This window comes from Betta splendens, chromosome 9 (genome assembly GCF_900634795.4).
Source record: "Betta splendens chromosome 9, fBetSpl5.4, whole genome shotgun sequence".
Taxonomy (NCBI): Eukaryota; Metazoa; Chordata; class Actinopteri; order Anabantiformes; family Osphronemidae; genus Betta; species Betta splendens.
The window spans coordinates 13033729-13053634 of NC_040889.2; the positions used below are offsets into that span (position 1 = coordinate 13033729).

Here is a 19906-nt window from a genome sequence, read left to right on the forward strand (position 1 = left end):
AAGTAGAAATAATTCACCCTACTTGATTTGTAAAATATTAGGATGACACCGCATTATTTCCATTGAAAAACATTAGCCCTTGAGGAGTACAGTGAAAAGGTAGTGTAGTAAGTGAACAGCTGCTGTCTCTCTGCAGAGACATTTGAGAACTTCCTGCAGTCGCCCAAAGCCTCTGAGGGACAAAGGGACAGGTTCTGTTGTCCTGCCAACCCCCATCATCTGAGGCCGCCTGGGCCCGAGGCAGACGGAAACCACCCCAACACATCCATGCAGGTTTGCTTATATGATGTAAGAGAGGTGTTCATTCGCTAATAATGGTTCCCTCCAGACATTAAACCTATTCTATTTTACTGCATCCAGTGACGTCCGAGTCCCAGGAGACGCCAGCACAATCACATGGGCCTCGATGGGTGTTTTATCCACTTTAAGCTGCTGGCAGGTGTTTATATCCTGCCTCACAAAAGGGTGTGCTGGGACCTGGGTCCTGGACTCAGCGCTGCTCTACTGGAGATGAAATTTAGGCAGAAGAATCACGGCGCTGGTAGTCCCGGTACCGCCTTTCTGTGGGACCACTGCTCTTGTTCAGCCACCAACGGTTCTGGTAGCATACGGTGCTATAGATGTTCTGAAGCCACATGCTTCAGTTCAATGACCTGTCTATGTTTCCTATGTGAGCACATCTTACAGTGACCTCTGACAGCTGAAGCCAGGCTGAGCCGTGGGCCGGGCTGAGCCGAGGGCAGATGCTGTTAATCAAACAATGTGGCCAAGTTGGGCTTGGCTGCTAATTAGGCTCCACGTCAGACAGGACGCGCAGAGGAGGACCCCAGCACCGAGTCACAAAGCTTCCTGAGATGTCACGATGCCATGAGGCACCTCAACATTCAGCCAAAGCTCAGACTTCGTCTATATTGACAAATGCTTCACAATGCTTCACAAATCACAAGTATTTAGAATTTCCCCCAGAAGTCACACTTTTAACGTTGTCTGACCCAAAGCTTGTGGTGGAGGAGGCCCCATCCTCCCTCCTCCTGCCTCGCCAAGTGTGACGATTTTCAATATCAGTGTATTTGGTTTGAGGCCAGCGGGCAAATATTGACAGAGTGGGTCTGAATGAAAGACGTTCCACTTCAGCTGCCATGCGTCCAAGATGAGTTTTCCTCAGCGGCTGGAGGAGGCTGGAAAACCGGCTCCTCCACCATCAGAACCATCAGCTCTTCCCACCATCAGAATGATCAGCTTCTCCACCAATAGAGCCATCAGCTCCTCCCACCATCAGAACCACCAGCTCCTCCCACCATCAGAACCACCAACTCCTCCCACCATCAGAATGATCAGCTTCTCCACCATCAGAGCCACCAGCTCCTCCACTGCAGCTTTTCAATCCCTCTCGTCATAGTTCATTCTGCAGCCAGAGGTGGAATGTGACGCATCCAAACACACAGAGACCTTGACTCCACCAGTTCCTTGACTCCCAGTGACTCACTCCATCCTGACATTACCTTAACAAGTGTCACCGTTAAAGCCACCAACCAACTGTTTTTTGCACTATTGTTGGTTGTCTGCAATCCCTTCAAATTAAATCTACAAGTCAATACAAGAAGTCAATATGTAATTTACTCATAGCAGGTAGTGATTCAGCCAGAGACTCACCAGCATCATAAACGCTACGGTCTCACGGGTGTAAAGCACCAAAAGGTGGGAAGAACTAAACCAGCAACAGATCGTTAGTTATTAGAGATTTGGAAAACTCGATGGAAGTTCCATAACTCTGAAAACTGTAGAAAGGCATTTTCAAAGCACAACAGGAAGCTGAACAACAAGCACAAACACAAGGAGGCGAAGAGGTCGAAACTGGAGCCAGCATGAACAGAAAAGATTCCAGAACCGACTCATGAATTAAAAGAGCAGTCACGCTCCTCCACTGATGTCAGGGGATGAAGTCAGCATGTGATGTGCTGCCAAAAGTTGTTTAAAAGACAAAACTAGACGGAGTCAAAAGTAGCTGGTTCCGTCTGAGGGAATTAAGACGCTGGCCTTTCCCTCCTTGATGCTGACCAGCTGTTGAAAACCCTCCAGAGAACGTTGAACAGCTTCACTCTGTTTCATATGATGATGTTCGGAATTGATCTCCATCCTCTGCTGTGTCTAATTATACCTCAGGGAGGTAACAAGGGAAGGTGCAGCGGTGTTCATCAGTACTTGTATGGAGGACGATCCTCTTTACGCCTTGTGTTCATCCAGTGAGGATGTTCTACACCACCAGGGACGCCGCTCTTTAGTTTCAGAACTTTTTCGGCTTGTAACTGAAGTGACAGACTCTCAAGATGTAGTTTTAATTACCTCGCTTGGCTAACAGCACAAAGAATGGAGTGATAAAAACACCTTCTACAACACGACTGTCAAGTTGCGCTGAAAGCAACTGGACACTGTTCAAACTGCAATAATCAGCTGAGGGAGAAATGCAAATTCACCCATTTACAAGGTAAACCTGTAAAACAAATTCAGCCTCAATTACACGGGCCGATGCTTTGCAACAATTATCCACCCATCACAGAACACAAAGTTCATTTTAATTAGGTTTTTTCCCCACAGCTCCCACAGAAATATATTCAGGGGCCTGTAAAACGCAAAGCTGCCACGATGAGGAGAACTCCACTAATGAAGAGCAGCTCTGGAACTAAACTGACATATTATGAACCTCCGCAGCTTTTTGTAAAGCGCTTTTGTTTCTGTCAAATAAGCCAGTTCCATTTTTGTGTCACTTTGGAGATGAACTATGGATCCTCACAGACCAGCTAGGAGGAAACTCTGTCCAACCCCACAGGAGTAGAGGAAGTGGAGGAGAAAGTCTGACATCACTTAATTGACTCAAAGCCACAGTTTGTATCTAATTTGTCAAAAGGCTCTGAAGGTTTTATTTAATGCCTTCACAGCCCGTCAGTCAGACCTGCATCCGGATTATGCTGCAGACGACGCATCGAAGAGAGGAAACTCAGAACAGGGCTTAAAATATTACACTGACAAAACTTATATCTTAAAATGTAATTAAAAAGTAAATCTAAATAAAAACAAACCGTAGGTAGGCAATGAGCATGTTATTAACATTACATTATTACTGGCATCTCTCCTGTATCTACAATCAACAGAACATGTAGAATCAGCAGAAGTGCCGTTCGGCCTACCTGTCCATTCTGAAGTTCATTGAGGCCTTTGCACAGCGTCTGATTCTGCAAAACACAAAGGAAACAGGAGACATGAGTAAAACCAGATGTCACATAACACAATTACGTTTTTGAAAACTCCAAGCTTTAGCCACGCTGCAGCAGGAGCCCATGGAGCAGCAGCTCTCTGCTGCTGTCACAGCTGCTGCGTCAGGTCTGACGCCTGTGCTCTAATGGACACATGCAGGAACGTCTGTGGTGGAAATTTCCTATAAACAAGTGGATGAGAGAGTTGTCTTTTGTGTGATTTATTATAAAAATAAAGGAAAATAAAAATAATGGGGAAAGCCAATCAAAAACATGGATGTTGATCGCGCACATCAACTAACCAAAAACCAGCAATCAGTGCTCACACCACGAAGGTGTGATGCAAAGAGCCCACGATCCTCAAGCTGCGTCTGCCTTTTAAGCCCTCTGTCTGACTATGGTGGAACGTCTGTGTAGCCCAATCAGACTGCATGCACCCTCTCATCCCTGTGTGGAGATGTTTTTAATTCTCACACCTGCATCTGGTTATCAGAGAGGAAGGAGCACTAATTCTCAACAGACAGAGACACAACTCCCCGGCCTTGGGTTTGGGCGCTAGAGTCCAGAGTCTATCAGGCAACCACTGAACAATCTAGGTGAAATGTCAAATACATAAAACGGATGTAAAATATTAATTGCAGAACATAAGTCATAATCATATAATGACTGCATAGTGCAGCAACAATTTTTCCATTACACGTCACAGAGCCTTTACTGTGTCACTGCAGCGAGGCAGCTGGTTAGCAGCGCTGTGTGTGGACCGTGGCATTGGGACGTGTAGAAGCAGTGCGCTGATAGCTTCCCATCAGCTAAGCTCAGGAGCCGAGCCGAGCAGAGCGTCGTAGCACGCTGCTCTCTGCCTGTGGCTGCTTCCACACAGACCCTCAGTCTGAGCTTTCTACGTCTGGCAGCAGCGCCAGAGTGAAAACCGAAGAAGACGACCTCTGCTGCCACAGCAGCAGTGGTACAGACACGATCGGAGGACGTGCAGGCGTTAATCACCTGGTGGCGCTCTGCAGCCACTGCATTCTGTGGCTCACCTCCCGTCGGGCGGCTGCAGAATCACGTTTAAACATGATTTACCTCCAGCACAGTCAGTGATGTCAGCACATTGTCTCTCCAGCCAGAGGTTTTTACCCACTCAACCGTAACAGGAGGTTTTTCGCGATTCCAAAAATGGATGTAAACACTGTTACAACGACATCAGAGAAGCAGCAGCGTCCGCCAGAGCAGCTGGTTCAGAAGTACTAATCTTTAATAATGTCAATATTCCTTCCACTACGCTGGTGACTGGACAAAGGGCTGCGGCTCACTATAAACTGCCAACAGATGTACTGTGATGTAAGTTAAAAAGGCCAATACACTTTCCTTCGCAAATACATTTGGTGAGCAAGACACATGAAGAATGGCTCCCTGACTAAATCTTCTGCTGAATGCATCTGAATGATGCTTTCTGTGGCAATATAATCCTCCCACTTCCCCTGAATGCAACAAAATGAAAACAAATGGCATTTCCACCCATATTAACAGCCAGAGCATCTGTTCAAAATGCACACAAACACAGCCGGCTTCTGCTTTCTTGTTAGCAATTGGATGGGGAGGCTTTCTGGGGAGAGCATTAGCGCTGTTTGGCTAACTCTGACGGGCTTCATCTCTCAAGAGCTGCAACCGTGGAGCCTCGTGGGAAACGGCAGCCACCTGCCCAGCTCCCAACACTCTGCTGTCCAATGCAGAGAGCCTCGCCAAATGTCGAGAAATGTGTCTTTGCTGGTTTAATCAATAAGAGGAAACAGCCAAGTGTCCAAGCAACTTCTTAGGATCATTTCAAGTGAAGGTCATAGTCAGAGACTATTGTTAATTAGGCTTCATAATATAATCGTATGTAATAATCAAAAAGTATCTAAAAACCAAGATGTCTTCATTTTGAAAAAGTCAGGAACTCTACAATGTTCATTTCTACTATTTTTCCTGTCTGGTGCGAGCACAGAACCCATTTCCTGACTGTTATAAATGAAAGGTTCATCCACTGGAAACCTTGAATATGCCGGAGGCTCATCCTCTGGGAACCAGAGACATGTCCAGCCAAGAAGTAGTAGTAGTTTAAATGATTGCAGTTTGTTATCCTTGACTACTATTACCAATATTCAATACTTTTTATTCCCCTAACCTTGACAGCAAAAGCTAATGTCCAGGATGGAAGGCGTTTGTCCTCTGAGCTCCTTTAATGTGCTCAGTCAGATTAATCTCAGTCTGACCTTTAGATGTTGATTTTTCTAGCAGTGAATTCAAAATGTTGTTGCCCTAAGGAGAAAACCAGGCAGCCTCAAAACCTTAATTATTTATCCTCTGTGGACCCCAAGCACCCAGAGAATTATTCATAAAAATCTTGGCCATTGTTGTTGAGACACTGTGTCCAGTATTAAAGTGTTGAAATTCTCATTATTTCCATCCAGAAAGAAACAAGCTATTCTTTGGAAGTGTACACTTTCTTGTTTACCAGCCTGAAGACAAATATGGGACGATGGCGTTCACATGGGGCTGGAGGCAGTGTGGTGAGGAGGTGTGAGGAGGTGGGAGGAGGTGACGGAGCTGGGGCTGGGCTCAGAGGAGGCCCGGTCCCGGCGTGGCAGCGTGAAGCTGAACATGCTCCGACATGCCAGTGTTCAATTAGAGGTGTGGCTCTCACATATTCACAGCTCCAGCAGGAGAAACAGCCACTTAGTTACAGTGAAAATGACTGTTAGAGCGTCATTAAGGACGCCTGTGGATACAGTTGATACAAGTTAATTAAAACAACCTCTTGGAGCTCCAGTCAACAGATGTTCAGTCATTTTCATTTTCAAGAAAAGCATTTTTCTTCGCAACAGTTTTAGACCGAGCACCCAGAGCCGCACAGCAGTTTACAAAGCTTTAAGTCAAACGCCACTAATGCACTAGTCCACAATATATGCTAATGTGCACAACCCCAACATTTAAACACAACACAAAGACAGACGGGACAGAGGCAGTGAAAGGAGGAGCAGGAGAGGACTGCTCACACCAGAGCTCCAGCACCACATCACACCCCACGTCACATCAAATAATAATAGAATAAACACGTTTTACTGTTTGTTACTTATCGATTGTGTCCGTTTATAAAATGGAATGATTTGTTAATCAATGCATGAGTTTGTTATTTCCAACCAAAGGACTTTTTTCCAGTTTAACCGGCAACGTGTACAGACTAAGAATAATGAGATGTTTGAAATTTCATACTGTGCCTTTTGTGAATAACCTCATTTCAAGCTAATATTCCTTTCATTCTAACATGAAGCACTGATTTTAGGCTTGTTTCCAGTTCTCGCCATCAAAGGCTCCATGTGGTTTAAACCGGCTCTGTGCTTCAGCTGTTGCTGCAGAGAGCTGGACTTCATGGAGCTACAGACTCGTGGCCTCTGTTCGCCTGTGGGAGCTGCCACAGCATCACTCATTTCTGGTCGGGACCTACAGACAGGACGCGGCGTCTCACTCCATCTCAACACCATCACACAGCAAATTGCCTTTTCATTAGAGGCAGGTAAATGAAATTGTCTGTGGTCTCTGCTGCACGTGAGGTGGAAGTCAGCTGGTTGCAGACTGAGCTGGAGGGAACCGGGCTCACCAAGGCTCTGGACTGAGCCTGACTCACTGACACTGATCTGGGCCTGTGGATACGCTGCCATGATGGTGTGATCCACAGTCACACTGAATGGTAAACACCACTATTACTTACATCAAATTAACATGACAACCGTTATCACATTTGATTTATTGCCAACAATTACAATCCATAACATGATGTGGATGAATCCTGTTCATCCATCAAGAACCACTTGGCTTGTTCTGACTTTCAGAATTATTGTGCATTTATCCATTTATATCTCCCACCTATGATACAACCTTTATCCCTGTTTTCAAGCTGTAAACTGTAAAAGCTCTCCATAAAGTAACTATGACATCATTATTTTTAGAATAATAAAAGATTCTTTAAAGCCACTCACACGATTTCTTCTTCCCCTCACTCCTGCATCAGAGATCTCTGCGCTCTAGCACATTTTTGCCTGTAGACAAGTGAGCGCTAGTGTAAAATGGTGGCTGTATCAAAGAAACCCTTTGATTTTGAGGAGCCAAATGCAAAATGCTTGTCTGTTGAGCAGACGAATAACAAAGCTAGCCCAAACAGCCCAAATGACGCCTGGCATCCAGGGATCGGTAGCTGCCTTTCACAAACCTCAGATTCTCTTTGTGGGACAAGACTTCAGACTAAAATCAGTCCTTTGTAGTCGGTGATCAGTTTTCTAATAACTGCATTTCCTTTAGCCTTTGATCATTTCTGCATTATATTCCAGTTCATGATGTTCCACTGCCTTCCAATTTCCACTGCAAAGACTCGTTTCTACTAGAGAAGCAATTTTCTGACTCAGTCTGATTTGTCTTCTATTGAAGCTCTGGAACCTTTGAGTCCATTTATACAGGACCATCAGCATCACTTTCTAATTTTAGTGGTAGTTTCAGTTCATCTTATTGACATTAATCTGACAAAGAAAACACCACCGAAAGGTCAAATTTTCAATCAGATAAAATGCTGCATTCCAATCAGACACATAAGCTTAAATCATGTAAATGGTGACATCAGTGACTCTATGCTGGTAAACAAAACTCCATGAAGCCCAAGTAACAATTTCATCCATTTCACTGAATACCCAACTTGTAGCCAACTTGTCCAAACCCCAGCCAATTACAATAGTACAGATGTGATTTAGGATGTGAGCACACCTGGACTCATCTCGAACGACAGGTGTAAACAAACTTCACTAAATAAAACGTCAAGCATACATATAGATAAACAACAAGAGCTGCAGCAGACAGACAGCACAGTGAACGCAGTGGTACAGTTAGGTGGAGGATTCTGATCGGATGAGAAGCGTCCACTGTCACATGGTTTGGTATAAAGTAGGAAACAGGCTGGTTCCACCACGCGAGATGAAGAAGGGTCACATCACACATCACAGGAAACGTAACTGTGTTTAATGCTACTAAAGAAATGTGGAAAAAATGACTTAATGTGTTGTAAAACACATCCAGACTGGTCCGAGCCTTTGATGAGTAGATCAGTGCCTTCCACCTTCCTATAAACACCTCGACAGGATTCTGGCTGTAAGCGGAGGTGAAGACAATAATTGTGACTGCAGCAGCCTCAGAGCCAGGGGTCAGTCTCCCAGCGCCGGCTTTTATTCAAAGTGCCTGTTTGTAGACAGAATAGCATGAGTGGGATCCGGCCTCAGTCCTGCTTCTGTTAGTGAACAACCTTATTTTTGTGCCTTGTTATATTTGGCATGTTGCTACGGAAACTAGCCTTCATTTAAGAACTATTGTTGCCTCTTACGAAGGGCAGAACAAACTGTGCAATGCTTTTCTCTGGCTTCTGAAGGATGCCTTTGACATAGAGCTCAGGTACAGACGAACCAAAGCAGAACAAAAAACTCTGGCAGGCAAGTCATTATTTCTCATTAAGCAAAGCTGCACCGTAATCACTCCGCTTTTCCAGGCACGGATTCAGCTGACCGCCGAATAACGTGCAGCCAACGGACGCACAAAGCACACGCTCGTCGCTGGAAGCTGTGTGGAGACAATATGGATACAGAGTCCTCAGAAATAACAGCGCCTGTAGGCAGCAGCGCCACTTCAGCTCACTCCAAATAATTGGGTTAATTTAGCCGTTTAGCGCGATGACGCCCCAGGACACCGCCCCAAAAACTCTACAGCCGCTAATAGTTCAAGCCAAATAAAACCTGGAGCTGAGCGTCTCCGGCTCGTCTGCAGCTTCCACACGGTTGCTGCCGTTATCTCCTTCTCTGGGGCACTTCTGTACAAACTCCATTTATTTTTAATTGCTTTCCAGCATTTGTCCACATCTTTGTTTACGTCTCTGCGGCCTCCGATAAGCAAAGCAATAATGGGAAATTAATTTGAATACATTTACAGAGGTAGCCAAAATGTCAGCCTTTGGCTGGTGAACTTGTGGGCACAGGGAGAAGCCATTCCTCTGATGAACCCGCAGCTTTCATTAGTTTTCTGTGCAGCGTCTAGACTTGCGCACAAAGCAGCTGGTGTCCTGTCCAGACTACATGTAAACATAATGTATGTCAGAGGCCAAGGGAGCCAGCAGCCGCGTGGACGGAGGGTCAAAAGCCCCACACAGGCAGCATCACACGGGTCCGATGGAAAGTCCTCGTCAACCGAGATAACGTTTGTCAGGAGGCAAGAGGCTGAGATGACTTTTATTGAAAAAAACTATTATGTGTTTAGCAGAAAAGTGTCCTATAGTGTTCAAAAGTAAAAACGATTGTGACTAAGCCTCAACTGAATAATCAATAGGAAACAACCGTTTGCTAAATCTCTCTGACAGGCTTCTCTAAATACTACAACACCCATAATCCATAATCATCCTGTTGCCATGGAGACAACAAAGCATCTCACAAGCAGGCCTCATACGCCTTCCTCCTTTGCTCATTCTTTTTCACTGATGCATTCATGTGACCTGTCAAAAGTCAGAAAAATAAAGACTCCAGCAGGAGAATCTTGTAGATGTGAAGGCTTGTATTGAGCCTTTCCTCACATTTTGTCCCTCTTCACTCTAAAACGACATCCCATCACTTCTTTTACAACATCAGTCACAATGACCTTGTCAAGGAAAAACAAATTTAAGTCCCCGTTATTATGCGTGGCTCTTTGTTAGTGACTGACTGGCAGCACAAGGACAACACCCCTCCAAAGCTAGCTTCAACCCCCAACTCCCAGCTCCCTGAGCTGCACGCTGTGTGGGGGATTCAGGTTTTAGCCACTCTTTGTTGCCTTAGTTCTGTTCAGTAAATCCTGATCACCACTAACACAACCACAAGTCAATACTTTTAACAGCCAACCTGCCCTTCAGCTCAAGGCCATCCCCCGACCTCAGGAAACATTTAAATAGTTTGAGTCTAACTCAGACTATACAGTAAGTTTTAACATCTTTGACATCATGGCTGCAGCATTCAGGGAAATTCTGAGGCCTTGAATATGGATAGAAGGCATTCTCCAGGTGCCTTTGTGAAATAATGACTCTTAAGACAACTATTTCCTCTGAACTTTAGTTACCAGGCAACTTGGCTGCACATTTTAAGTGAGACGTGATTAAGCCAATGTATTATTCTCTCCTCTGGAGGCCCGATCAAGCACATTTCATTCGAGGCCTGTTACTCATGCTTTTAATTCTTCTCTTGCAGCTCTTTATTAAGCCAAAGAAAGTCGACCCATTTGCAAAACTAACTGGTGCTGCTGTTTCTGAAGAGTGACTGTGTAGCAATAACAACCTGGCTAAAACATGTTGTTGATGGCTCCCTGCAGCCACGGAGGCCGCCTTGGCAGGCACGTGACACGTCTGAGCTCAAACAACAAAATCCTTTTCAGGTTTAATCACAGACATGTTGCTTTATTTACACTTGCACATTAATGTGCCAGTTTCCAGAGAGAGACCCGTCTCGTACAGTGGCGTTCCCTCCCGGTGAGCAGGGGTTTATTTACAGACTCGCACACCTTTAAAAGCACAGCAGGGCTATTAATAGCTAGCCCTGATCTCTAGTCTGCATACGAACCATGCCATCTTCTGGCTGCAGCGGAGAGAAGAGGCTGAGCAGACGACCGAGCAGCGTGGAAGTGGAAGCAGAGAGGTGAGCGTTTGTGGAGGGCTCACATGCGATAAGAGGCCAGAGACACTGGAGAAATGTGTCACTGCACCTCAGGTGCCTGGCTCCATTCCAGACAGAAGCATCCTATTCAACACCACGCGGAGCCACCGCAGCGCAGGGGCAGGAGATTTAATTTAGTTTAAGTAGTAATTATTCATTTTATCTTGGCCTGGGTCTGTATTTATTCACTTTTAATTAAATTCTTATTTTAGGCAACGTTTCAGTCACAGGTTACCTTGTATCAAGCTTTTAGAGGCATGAGACTTTAATTCAAAATGGGTAAAGAAACCATTTAATAGGACCAGATGCAGATCAGAAGTGGGAGAAGACGGTAATGAAAACACAATCATACTAATCACTCCTCGGAGCCGGGACGAGTTTGAAAGGAGCCATTAGCTACAGTAATGTTGGCCAACTACATCGCCCAGATCAGACAGACGGCATCATGTTTCATTGAAAACACTGGACTTTAAAGCCCAGTTGGTAGCAGAAGAAGAGCAACCATTTTGTTTGGGCCTGTGGAGGAACCAGAGTCATCGTGAGTCCTGTAGCTTGTATCACCGGCGTTGCCTGCCCTCAGTCTGCTCCCATCGATCCCCTGACAAGCATCTTCTCCATATCAGATCACCAGGTTCCCCTTTGAACGCGGCTCCAGCTGGAGATGTGAGTCACAGGTCAGTGGAACGCAACAGAACAAACAGGAGGAATATGGGGATATTTTTGGTGAGTGAGTCACACAGACGCTCCCTTTTCTATGCTTTCATTTCTTGGTTTAATGTCTATGTGCCTGAGTGTTTGAGCTATAATGAGCCAACACAAGGATTCCACTGGATGCTGTATTTTATGCTCTGAAACACAACATGGCCTCATCTATGACGGCATGTACAATAGTAGCTACCCAGTAATTTATCTTATTTCACTTCAAGAGCCTAGACGTTCACTGAATGTTAACAGGCCACGGCAGCAGATTTATTCAGTGAAATGCCAAGAGCTAGAATTAGACTTTAATTCATACCTGCAGGAGGATCAGGTATTACCTCTCTACACCATGTGAAGCTCAAATCGCGTTAACATCTGTAAGTGTTGGATTATGTTCTGGCTTCACATACGGCGATCGTTTGTTTTGTTCACCATTAAAAAGCTTTTATCCTCCCGTCCTGACTAGAAACCACCGCAGCCAGGACATACTGTCATTCAACCACTGACAGAGATTTGGCCAGAAGAAGAGATCTGGACATCAATGTAGAATTAGTGAGCTTTGTCTACTCCACTCCTTCATGAATGCACCTTTGTGACTCTGTCCTCACTTCAAAGCAGAGAGACTTTGGAGCCAGAAATGTCCCCAACTTTGAAGCCGGTGGAGGCGGCTGACGGTAGGAGGGGCCTGGATGAAGGCTGAGACCCTCCCCAGAGACTTCTCCACTACAGCACCAAAGAAACACACTGCACTTCAAAGCTGAGCTGCTGCTCCGCGGTGCAGAGCCACCGACTTCACTGCGTCTGCTATGTCAACCGCTGCCTTTACAGTTGGACCGGACAGCTCAGTATTTCTGGCTGACACAATGGTCACCGTGTCATAATACAGACTTAACCTGTGTTCTGTCCACACACGGGTTCTCATGTACACTTTAAATGGGCCATCATCATCATCATCATCACCACCGTCAGAAACCCTTCCTTTATTGGCCTTTAGTCAACTGGGTCCCTGTTCAATTTAATGGGCTTTAGCCCCAGTAATGGTTCCTGGACCTGGAGAAGAGGTGTCCTTGAAAAGACACTTCACACTGGCTCCCCTGGTGCCCTGCGTGGCAGCCCATAGCTCCCCAGGACATGGATTGAACACATCTTTGTAAAAGTTAAACACAACAAAGACAAAATAGTTTAATATATGAGGTAACGCCAACTGTTCCATCAATCCATGAGGTGTAGCTTCATTAAATCATCATACTAGGACAGGAATAGCATTAGCATGTCGGATTGATGCTGAAGCTCAATAATGTTAATCATTATGCTTAACAAACAGAGTAATAATAGTTTCAGTCGGTGGGAATAAAGTGTTTGTGATTAGAGCTCATGCAGAGGTAAATTTAGCCAGAAACACCAAAACCCAAAAGGAAAAAAGAGAAAACGCATCAGCAATTTATGGTATTAAGTCTTTACTCGGCTGCTTTCCAAGGCAATGTTTGTGTCGCTCCTGCTTTGATTAAAGGGATTTTCAAAGATTATACTCCCCGCAAACTAGAAAGGCATTATCAGCGTTAAGGCAGCAATGCCTTGAGCTATGCTGCAGATCTGTGCATGAGATCAGATTGGAGAGAGAAGACGGGATTAGACACACAGAGGGGTAGACAGAGGCATGATCCCCAAGACACCACAGAGATCCCTGCATCCCCTTCATATCTGGACCAAGACCTGATCCACAGCGACACCAGCAACCACAAGAGCTGAAGGGAGAAACTTTTTCAGCTTCTACTTTGTTTGAAATCGGAACAAGGCATTTGTCATGTGACCACAGAGCAACTTGAGCATCATTGACTATTTTTACTAAAAAGAACAACAATTCCTGATACTTAAAGGATGAGTCCTAATGGTTTTACTGTTGGTACTGGTTGGCCTTGAAAATGAAAATTCAAATATCAAAATTAGAGGCTGACCACAGCCTTAGATGAGGATATACCATTAAGCCCCGATGTGCTTTTCTCACAGACTTCACAGAAGATAAATACCAGAAACTAGTTCAGCCTGGAAAAATTTCACTTTATTAAATTGTCTAATCCCGACTTCCTGGATCGCAGACACATAAACCGCTCACACCTTTTAAGTCCATCCCTGCATTTAGGTGCTGGGCAGCACTTTAGAGCAGGCCCAGCATCAAGCGACACATTCATCTTCATCTCCGTCCTTTCATGGAAAACAGGGAAGCCTTTAGTGAATCAGGACAAGTCCTGGGCCAAGACGCAGACAAGGTCCCACAAGTTATCATCATCTACTGTTCACTGTGGTGAATAAAGGTTCAAAGCAGGAGATGAAAAAAGCAAAGACAGATGAGACCAAGAGTCTATGTGCGTGGTAAATAATGAGCCTTGGCGGAAGAAGGTTCTGCTTTAAGAGAACCCTTCAACAAAAACGTCAAACAGTCCGAATCAATATGGAACATTTTCTTTGTTTAAACAGGACACAATCAAGATCTGCCTGTGGCTGTTTCCTGACTGTTAAACAACTGCATGATCATTAAAAATTAATTTCATGAAAGTCATAAGATGCTAATGAGACCTTTCTGCAGGCTATAACATTTGTTAGTATTTTAAACATTCTATAAAGAACATTTACACAAAAATATAAATACAGCTCTGCCATTTAGAATCAGCTTCAGAAACTTAAAATATTCAGAAGGTTGGCTTATTTTTATTTATCTAGGAACGTAAAAAAATCTATGCATTTAAAGTTGAATAAAGTTAAAGTTTGGAATACTAATAAGTGTAACTGTAACTGTAAATATGTGAAACACTTTCATACAGATGAACATTTGGTTCTAAATCTGAGTTTCCACCTGTGAAGACCAGAGACGTGCAGATGAAGTTTATTTATTGACAGCTCCAGTGAGGCAGCGTGGGACGCCTTCGTTATCATCTGGGTGATGACCCTCCACACAGAGAGGGATGATGATGATTATGATGAAGGCAGCACAGCCTCAGGCGTGGGCCGTCAGTCAGTCAGTCAGTCAGACAGACAGACACATGACTGCTAATGAAACAAGCACAACTAAAGTGGAGGGAATTGGTTTGGAGACCCAAACAGTCAATTTGATGTTGCATTAGACCAAACAAAGCATCAATGTTTGCGTCTGAGAAGCTCCAGGTAAAACAGAGCGCGTCTGAAAATCCAGCTGTGACCTTTAAAAGTGCCAAGGATGCTTGATCCGTCTGCTCCACATTCCCGGTAATCTGCATGGTCCTAATGTGTCCTGCTGCTTTAGATCAGCCTGACTTTAGCTCCAACCCCACCTGATCACATTTCCAAAGGCTCTTTGAAGTCCCCCTTGCTGATACAGAGGCCTACATCCTTGATGCTGAGCATCGTCTCCGTTTAGAGAGATGCCGCTCGTAGCCTCAATAATGCATAAAAACAGGGCACTGTGGGACAGTGGCCTAGGAGGAGTGTGTGAATGAACAACGCTGGAAGGAAGGCCAGCAGAAAACCACTCCCCCCACTCTTCTAACAGGAATTTTGGGCCCAGTCAAGCAGCTTAGAGACAAAAGTTGTGTTTTATCGTCAGTGAAAAAGCTGCAGCGTTACAAATGTTCACACATGTCAGGCGTACAATCAGAGCCTGATGCCGACGGCAGGAGACCAATTTCTCCAAGCTGAAGTACAAAATGGTTTCCATAACAAAGACTAATCAGAGTTAGACTGAGAATTTTGTGCTCTTTGTTCGTCTTTTTCCATAATTGACCTCTTTCTGGTAAGGTCTGTTTAGCTGGGTGAGTGAGTCCATTGTTTGTGCCTAAAAAAGCCTAGATGAACAAGCCCCCCCTCCAACACACACACACACACACACACACACACACACACACACACACACACACACACACACACACACACACACACACACACACACACACACACACACACACACACACACACACACACACACACACACACACACACACACACACACACACACACACACACACACACACACACACACACACACACACACACACACACACACACACACACACACGAAACAAAAAGCTAATCAGGGAGCAGAGACCGAGGCCTGGACAGCAGGGGCTGAGAAGGAAGCAGCTGCTGTTAGGAAGACAATAAGTTGCCTCGTTCCTCTGACAAACAGGACCAACAACCTGGATATCAACAGAGAAGAGCAAATTAATTACTTAGTGAACTGGTGTTTACCTGGAAAGTAACTGAGCTATAACTTCACCAGAACCAGTGATTGTTTGTGATCATTACGATACAGAAGTAGTCTCAGTGGACAGTCTGGCCTGTAGTAAACTCATGGCTGGGTTCAAGTAAAGCAGGGACAAAGTAAACATTAAGTAGTTCATTTAGTTCCCTTTGGAATGAGCCTCCTGCTGGTGGAGACACTTACTAGCTAACTTGGGGTTATGGCTTGTGTGAAGGGACCATCACACTCTAAGTAACACTGTAGCTGATACGCTGCCAGTCCGTGGACGCGACATCAAAGAATTCAAACAAGTGATCATTTGAAACTAGCAGTGGTTTGACATTATTCATGGGCCTGCAGCCATAGCCTCCCCATCATTAACCATTTAACAGAGCCATCTGAGCCAATCAGGAGTAATGAAGCTGAAGAGGCCTGAATCAACAGCTCCTCTAATATTATACGCTCTCTCTAAAACCTCACAGTTCAATGCAAGGAGCAAACAGGGCAGGTCTGATCCTGCTTAACTGATCCCAGTACAGGAAGACAGGATGTGCTCTGGTGATGCCAGTAGAAAGCAACAACAATGATGATGGGAGCTCTGCATCCATCACTATTTTCATTCTTCTCTGCTTTCTTGACGCTGTAAACTCCCCAAACTCAAGCACTCTGCTCAATGTTTAATCAGAACGACCTCTTTAGTTCAGGGGATGAATAAAAGATTAAAGAGAAGCCCAGTTAATACAAAGGCAGCAGGGCTGGAAAAGAGGAAGCCCACTTCCAACCCTTCTCCAGGACTGCACCACTCTCCTGTCAGCTGAACTAACAGGTGGGCCACTGGGTCACCCTTCACGGCTGGGAGTCCATCCATCACAACCACAGAAAAATGGCTCTTAAATCTGAAATTTTCTTTTTCAAAGATCATAAACAGAAACTGAAGCTTTCATGGTGAACCACTAGTCAGTCTAAAGACATCATCCAGCACCTGTGTCAGAGACGTTGCGATCGATGGCAGAAATAATTGTTAGTTTCAGCCTGAACTGGGATCAAAACCTCTCGTACCTGAACAAAAACGTTCATTGGTAAAAGTGGTCACGAGGCTCCAGAGACACGGCGGCCTGCAGGCATGAGCGTCTGGGGCCAAACAGGAGGGAGCTTTTAGGTTTGCTGTGCTGCTATCAACATAGACACGTCATTATCAGACGTGTCTATGCTGCAGTGCTTCACAGAGCGTTCACCTTAACGCTACATTTAATCTTTTTAATCAAGTTATGGAAACTTTAGTCAACATGAAACTGATATTGTAAGTATTGTATTCACTTCTCACATTGTGACGTTACTATGAACGTATCAATTATTAGTTCCATCATCAAATTCCGCTGTAGAGGAAAGGCTGCTGGGTAAAAAACCCACAGGCTACACATCACCCAGGTAATACACGCGCTCCTGCTGTTTGGAAAAGCAGCTGCAAGAATCCCAACGTGATGAAAATGCGATGCAACGCCGTCAGGTTCAGATGGTGAAGCTGCCGTGTTCTGGCAGAGCTGCATGTACACTAAACTCTCTGTCGCTGTCTGACAGATGGAGGTGAAGTGGGTTATGGGAGCAGCGGGCTGCTACAGCCCATCATCCTGTCAGTCTGTGGGTTAATTGAATCAGATGTGAGCAGGGCGTCCCCAATGTCCATACATGCGTCTCTGACTGATCCCAGAGCTGCATGACACCAGAAAACCCAACAAACCTCTGCGAGAAGGAACCAGGGAGCAAAGGAAACTCATGACACCAGCCTTTGTGTCTCCCAATAAAGACTGCAAGCACCAAAGAAGCTTTCCTGTGACGTTCAAAATAATAGTCTCTCAGAGAAAGTTAGTAATGTTCAGTCAAATCTACAGGAAGGTTTTATTCTCCAGATCTTTTTAAATGCTTCATTATAATCTTTGCTAAGTGGCCAAGGATTCACCACACAGTACACACCGTCACCTTGATGTACTGTAGCCTGGATGAAAAAACACCCTCTACTTGGTTTAATCACCAGTTAATAAAACATGTACTTTTTCTAACCGGCCTGATTTGCCGTCAACTATTTAAAGGTTTAAATGAACTAACCTGGGCAGGTTTAAGTATCAAAGGGTCAAAAGTTGAGTCTGTGATCTCTGTGTCCTTGTTGAATTCTCACATGAAGTCATTTCAGATGTTCCTGTCAAAATAATGTGCCATGAGGCCAGAGACTCTGTAGCTCAGCGTTTTGATGGAGCGGGTCCCTGGCCGCGTCCAGCTGCTGACGGTGCACAGCTGCCGACCGAAGCCTCGGCCGCTGATGCACCCGGTTATCAGCTCGGAGACGAGCCGGAAAACCTTATCTAGAAAAAGTCAATACGGCTGCCGTTCCTAATGCCGCGCCCTTTACACAAAAGAGAAATGGTTCAACAAGGGCCTGATTCTAATCTCAGAGAAAAGCACCCTTTACACTGCAGCGTTCAAGGTGAGTTTACCGACCGCTGCAGGTCTACAGGCAGGTTGAACACTCTCAATGTAGCTTCATTCGTCCTCAAATGAATGAAAACCTGCACTAAACAATAGTGAGGAGTGACTGGCAACAACAGTAGCACTTAACAGTTCCTCAGTCAATCTATTGACAGAATTTATCAGCAGTTGCTTTGTTAATTATGGGGGAGCACAGTCTAACTTCCTGTGGTTCCCACCATCCAACTAGACAGAAAATGAGAACATTAGTGTATATAAAAGCATCTACTGTGTATTTCTAACTATGATAAAGTATAAATGTGCGGAGGTGGGTGCGTGTGGAGGTGGTACCATAATGAACATGAGCTCAGACAGTTTTATAGCTAATAATGCATCTATGCATCAGTTAGATTTCCTCACGTTTAAACCCTTCAATCATTCGACCAACGGTTTTTGCTGCTTTGCATATGTAAACATTGTACTAATCTGTAGACGGCACCGCTTCTTTTTAAATGATAAGAACATGGAAGTTTGTATCATCCAGCAACATTGTGCGCTTCAGGAAACGCTCAGCTGACTATTGTCTGCTGATTGACAGATAAGGGGTGACTCAAACCTAAGCTGAACTTTAATCTGTTATGCATGAAAGCCCTGGTGTGTACAAGCGGCAGTCGTGTCAGGAAACATGATCAGAAAGACGTTATTCATCTTGTCAGACGGCTGGACAGAGTGGGAGGAAGGACTAAATACGGCCTGTATGAAAGTTGTCATGTCTTGGTCAGACCAACATCCACACAGAAAAATTGTGTGTGATTAACTAAATGCATGAACCTAGAGACCTCCAAACTTTTATTGTGAAGGTCTGAGAGGCAGACTAACGCAGGAACAGAAGTATACCCACACAGCCACGGTCCAAGTGACTGGACGTGGTGAGACGGGTTGCTACGATACTGAGAGGGTGAGAAAATGTGAGGAAGTTCATTAAGGTTGAGTCTGAGGCTCCACAGAGAGAGAAAACAAATGAGTGCAGCTTTTGTCCCCGCAGCTCATCACTACAAGAAGGCTGAAGCGGAGACCAGCTGACCTCAGAGCAGCTGCCATATGCCACACACACACACACACACACACACACACACACACACACACACACACACACACACACACACACACACACACACACACACACACACACACACACACACACACACACACACACACACACACACACACACACACACACACACACACACACACACACACACACACACACACACACACACACACACACACACACACACACACACACACACACACACACACACAATACTGATGTTCCCATCAGTGCATTAAAGGAAGCGATGCACATTGTGTCAGTCAACATTTGTGTTAATGTATCTATAACCATCTAACAACACTTGTTGGTGAGCAGCGCTGCAACAGAACTATACTTTTGCATGGACGCTGATGAAGAAGAATTATTTAAAACCCGAGTTGAAAGCAGACTCATCAGGACAGCGGTACTGTAACTTACAGTGTCTCTG

General features: G+C 44.9%; 1 protein-coding gene across 8 annotated transcripts in view; it reads right to left on the minus strand.

Moving 5' to 3' along the window:
• The window catches only part of phf21b (PHD finger protein 21B), a 43486-nt gene that overhangs the window by 15011 nt on the left and 8569 nt on the right, over positions 1–19906 (minus strand). For all 8 annotated transcript variants that reach the window (XM_055512112.1, XM_029162911.3, XM_029162910.3 and 5 more), the window contains one exon: positions 3186–3230. In XM_055512112.1, the coding sequence (XP_055368087.1) occupies positions 3186–3230 (45 nt within the window). The remainder of the gene's footprint in view (positions 1–3185; positions 3231–19906) is intronic.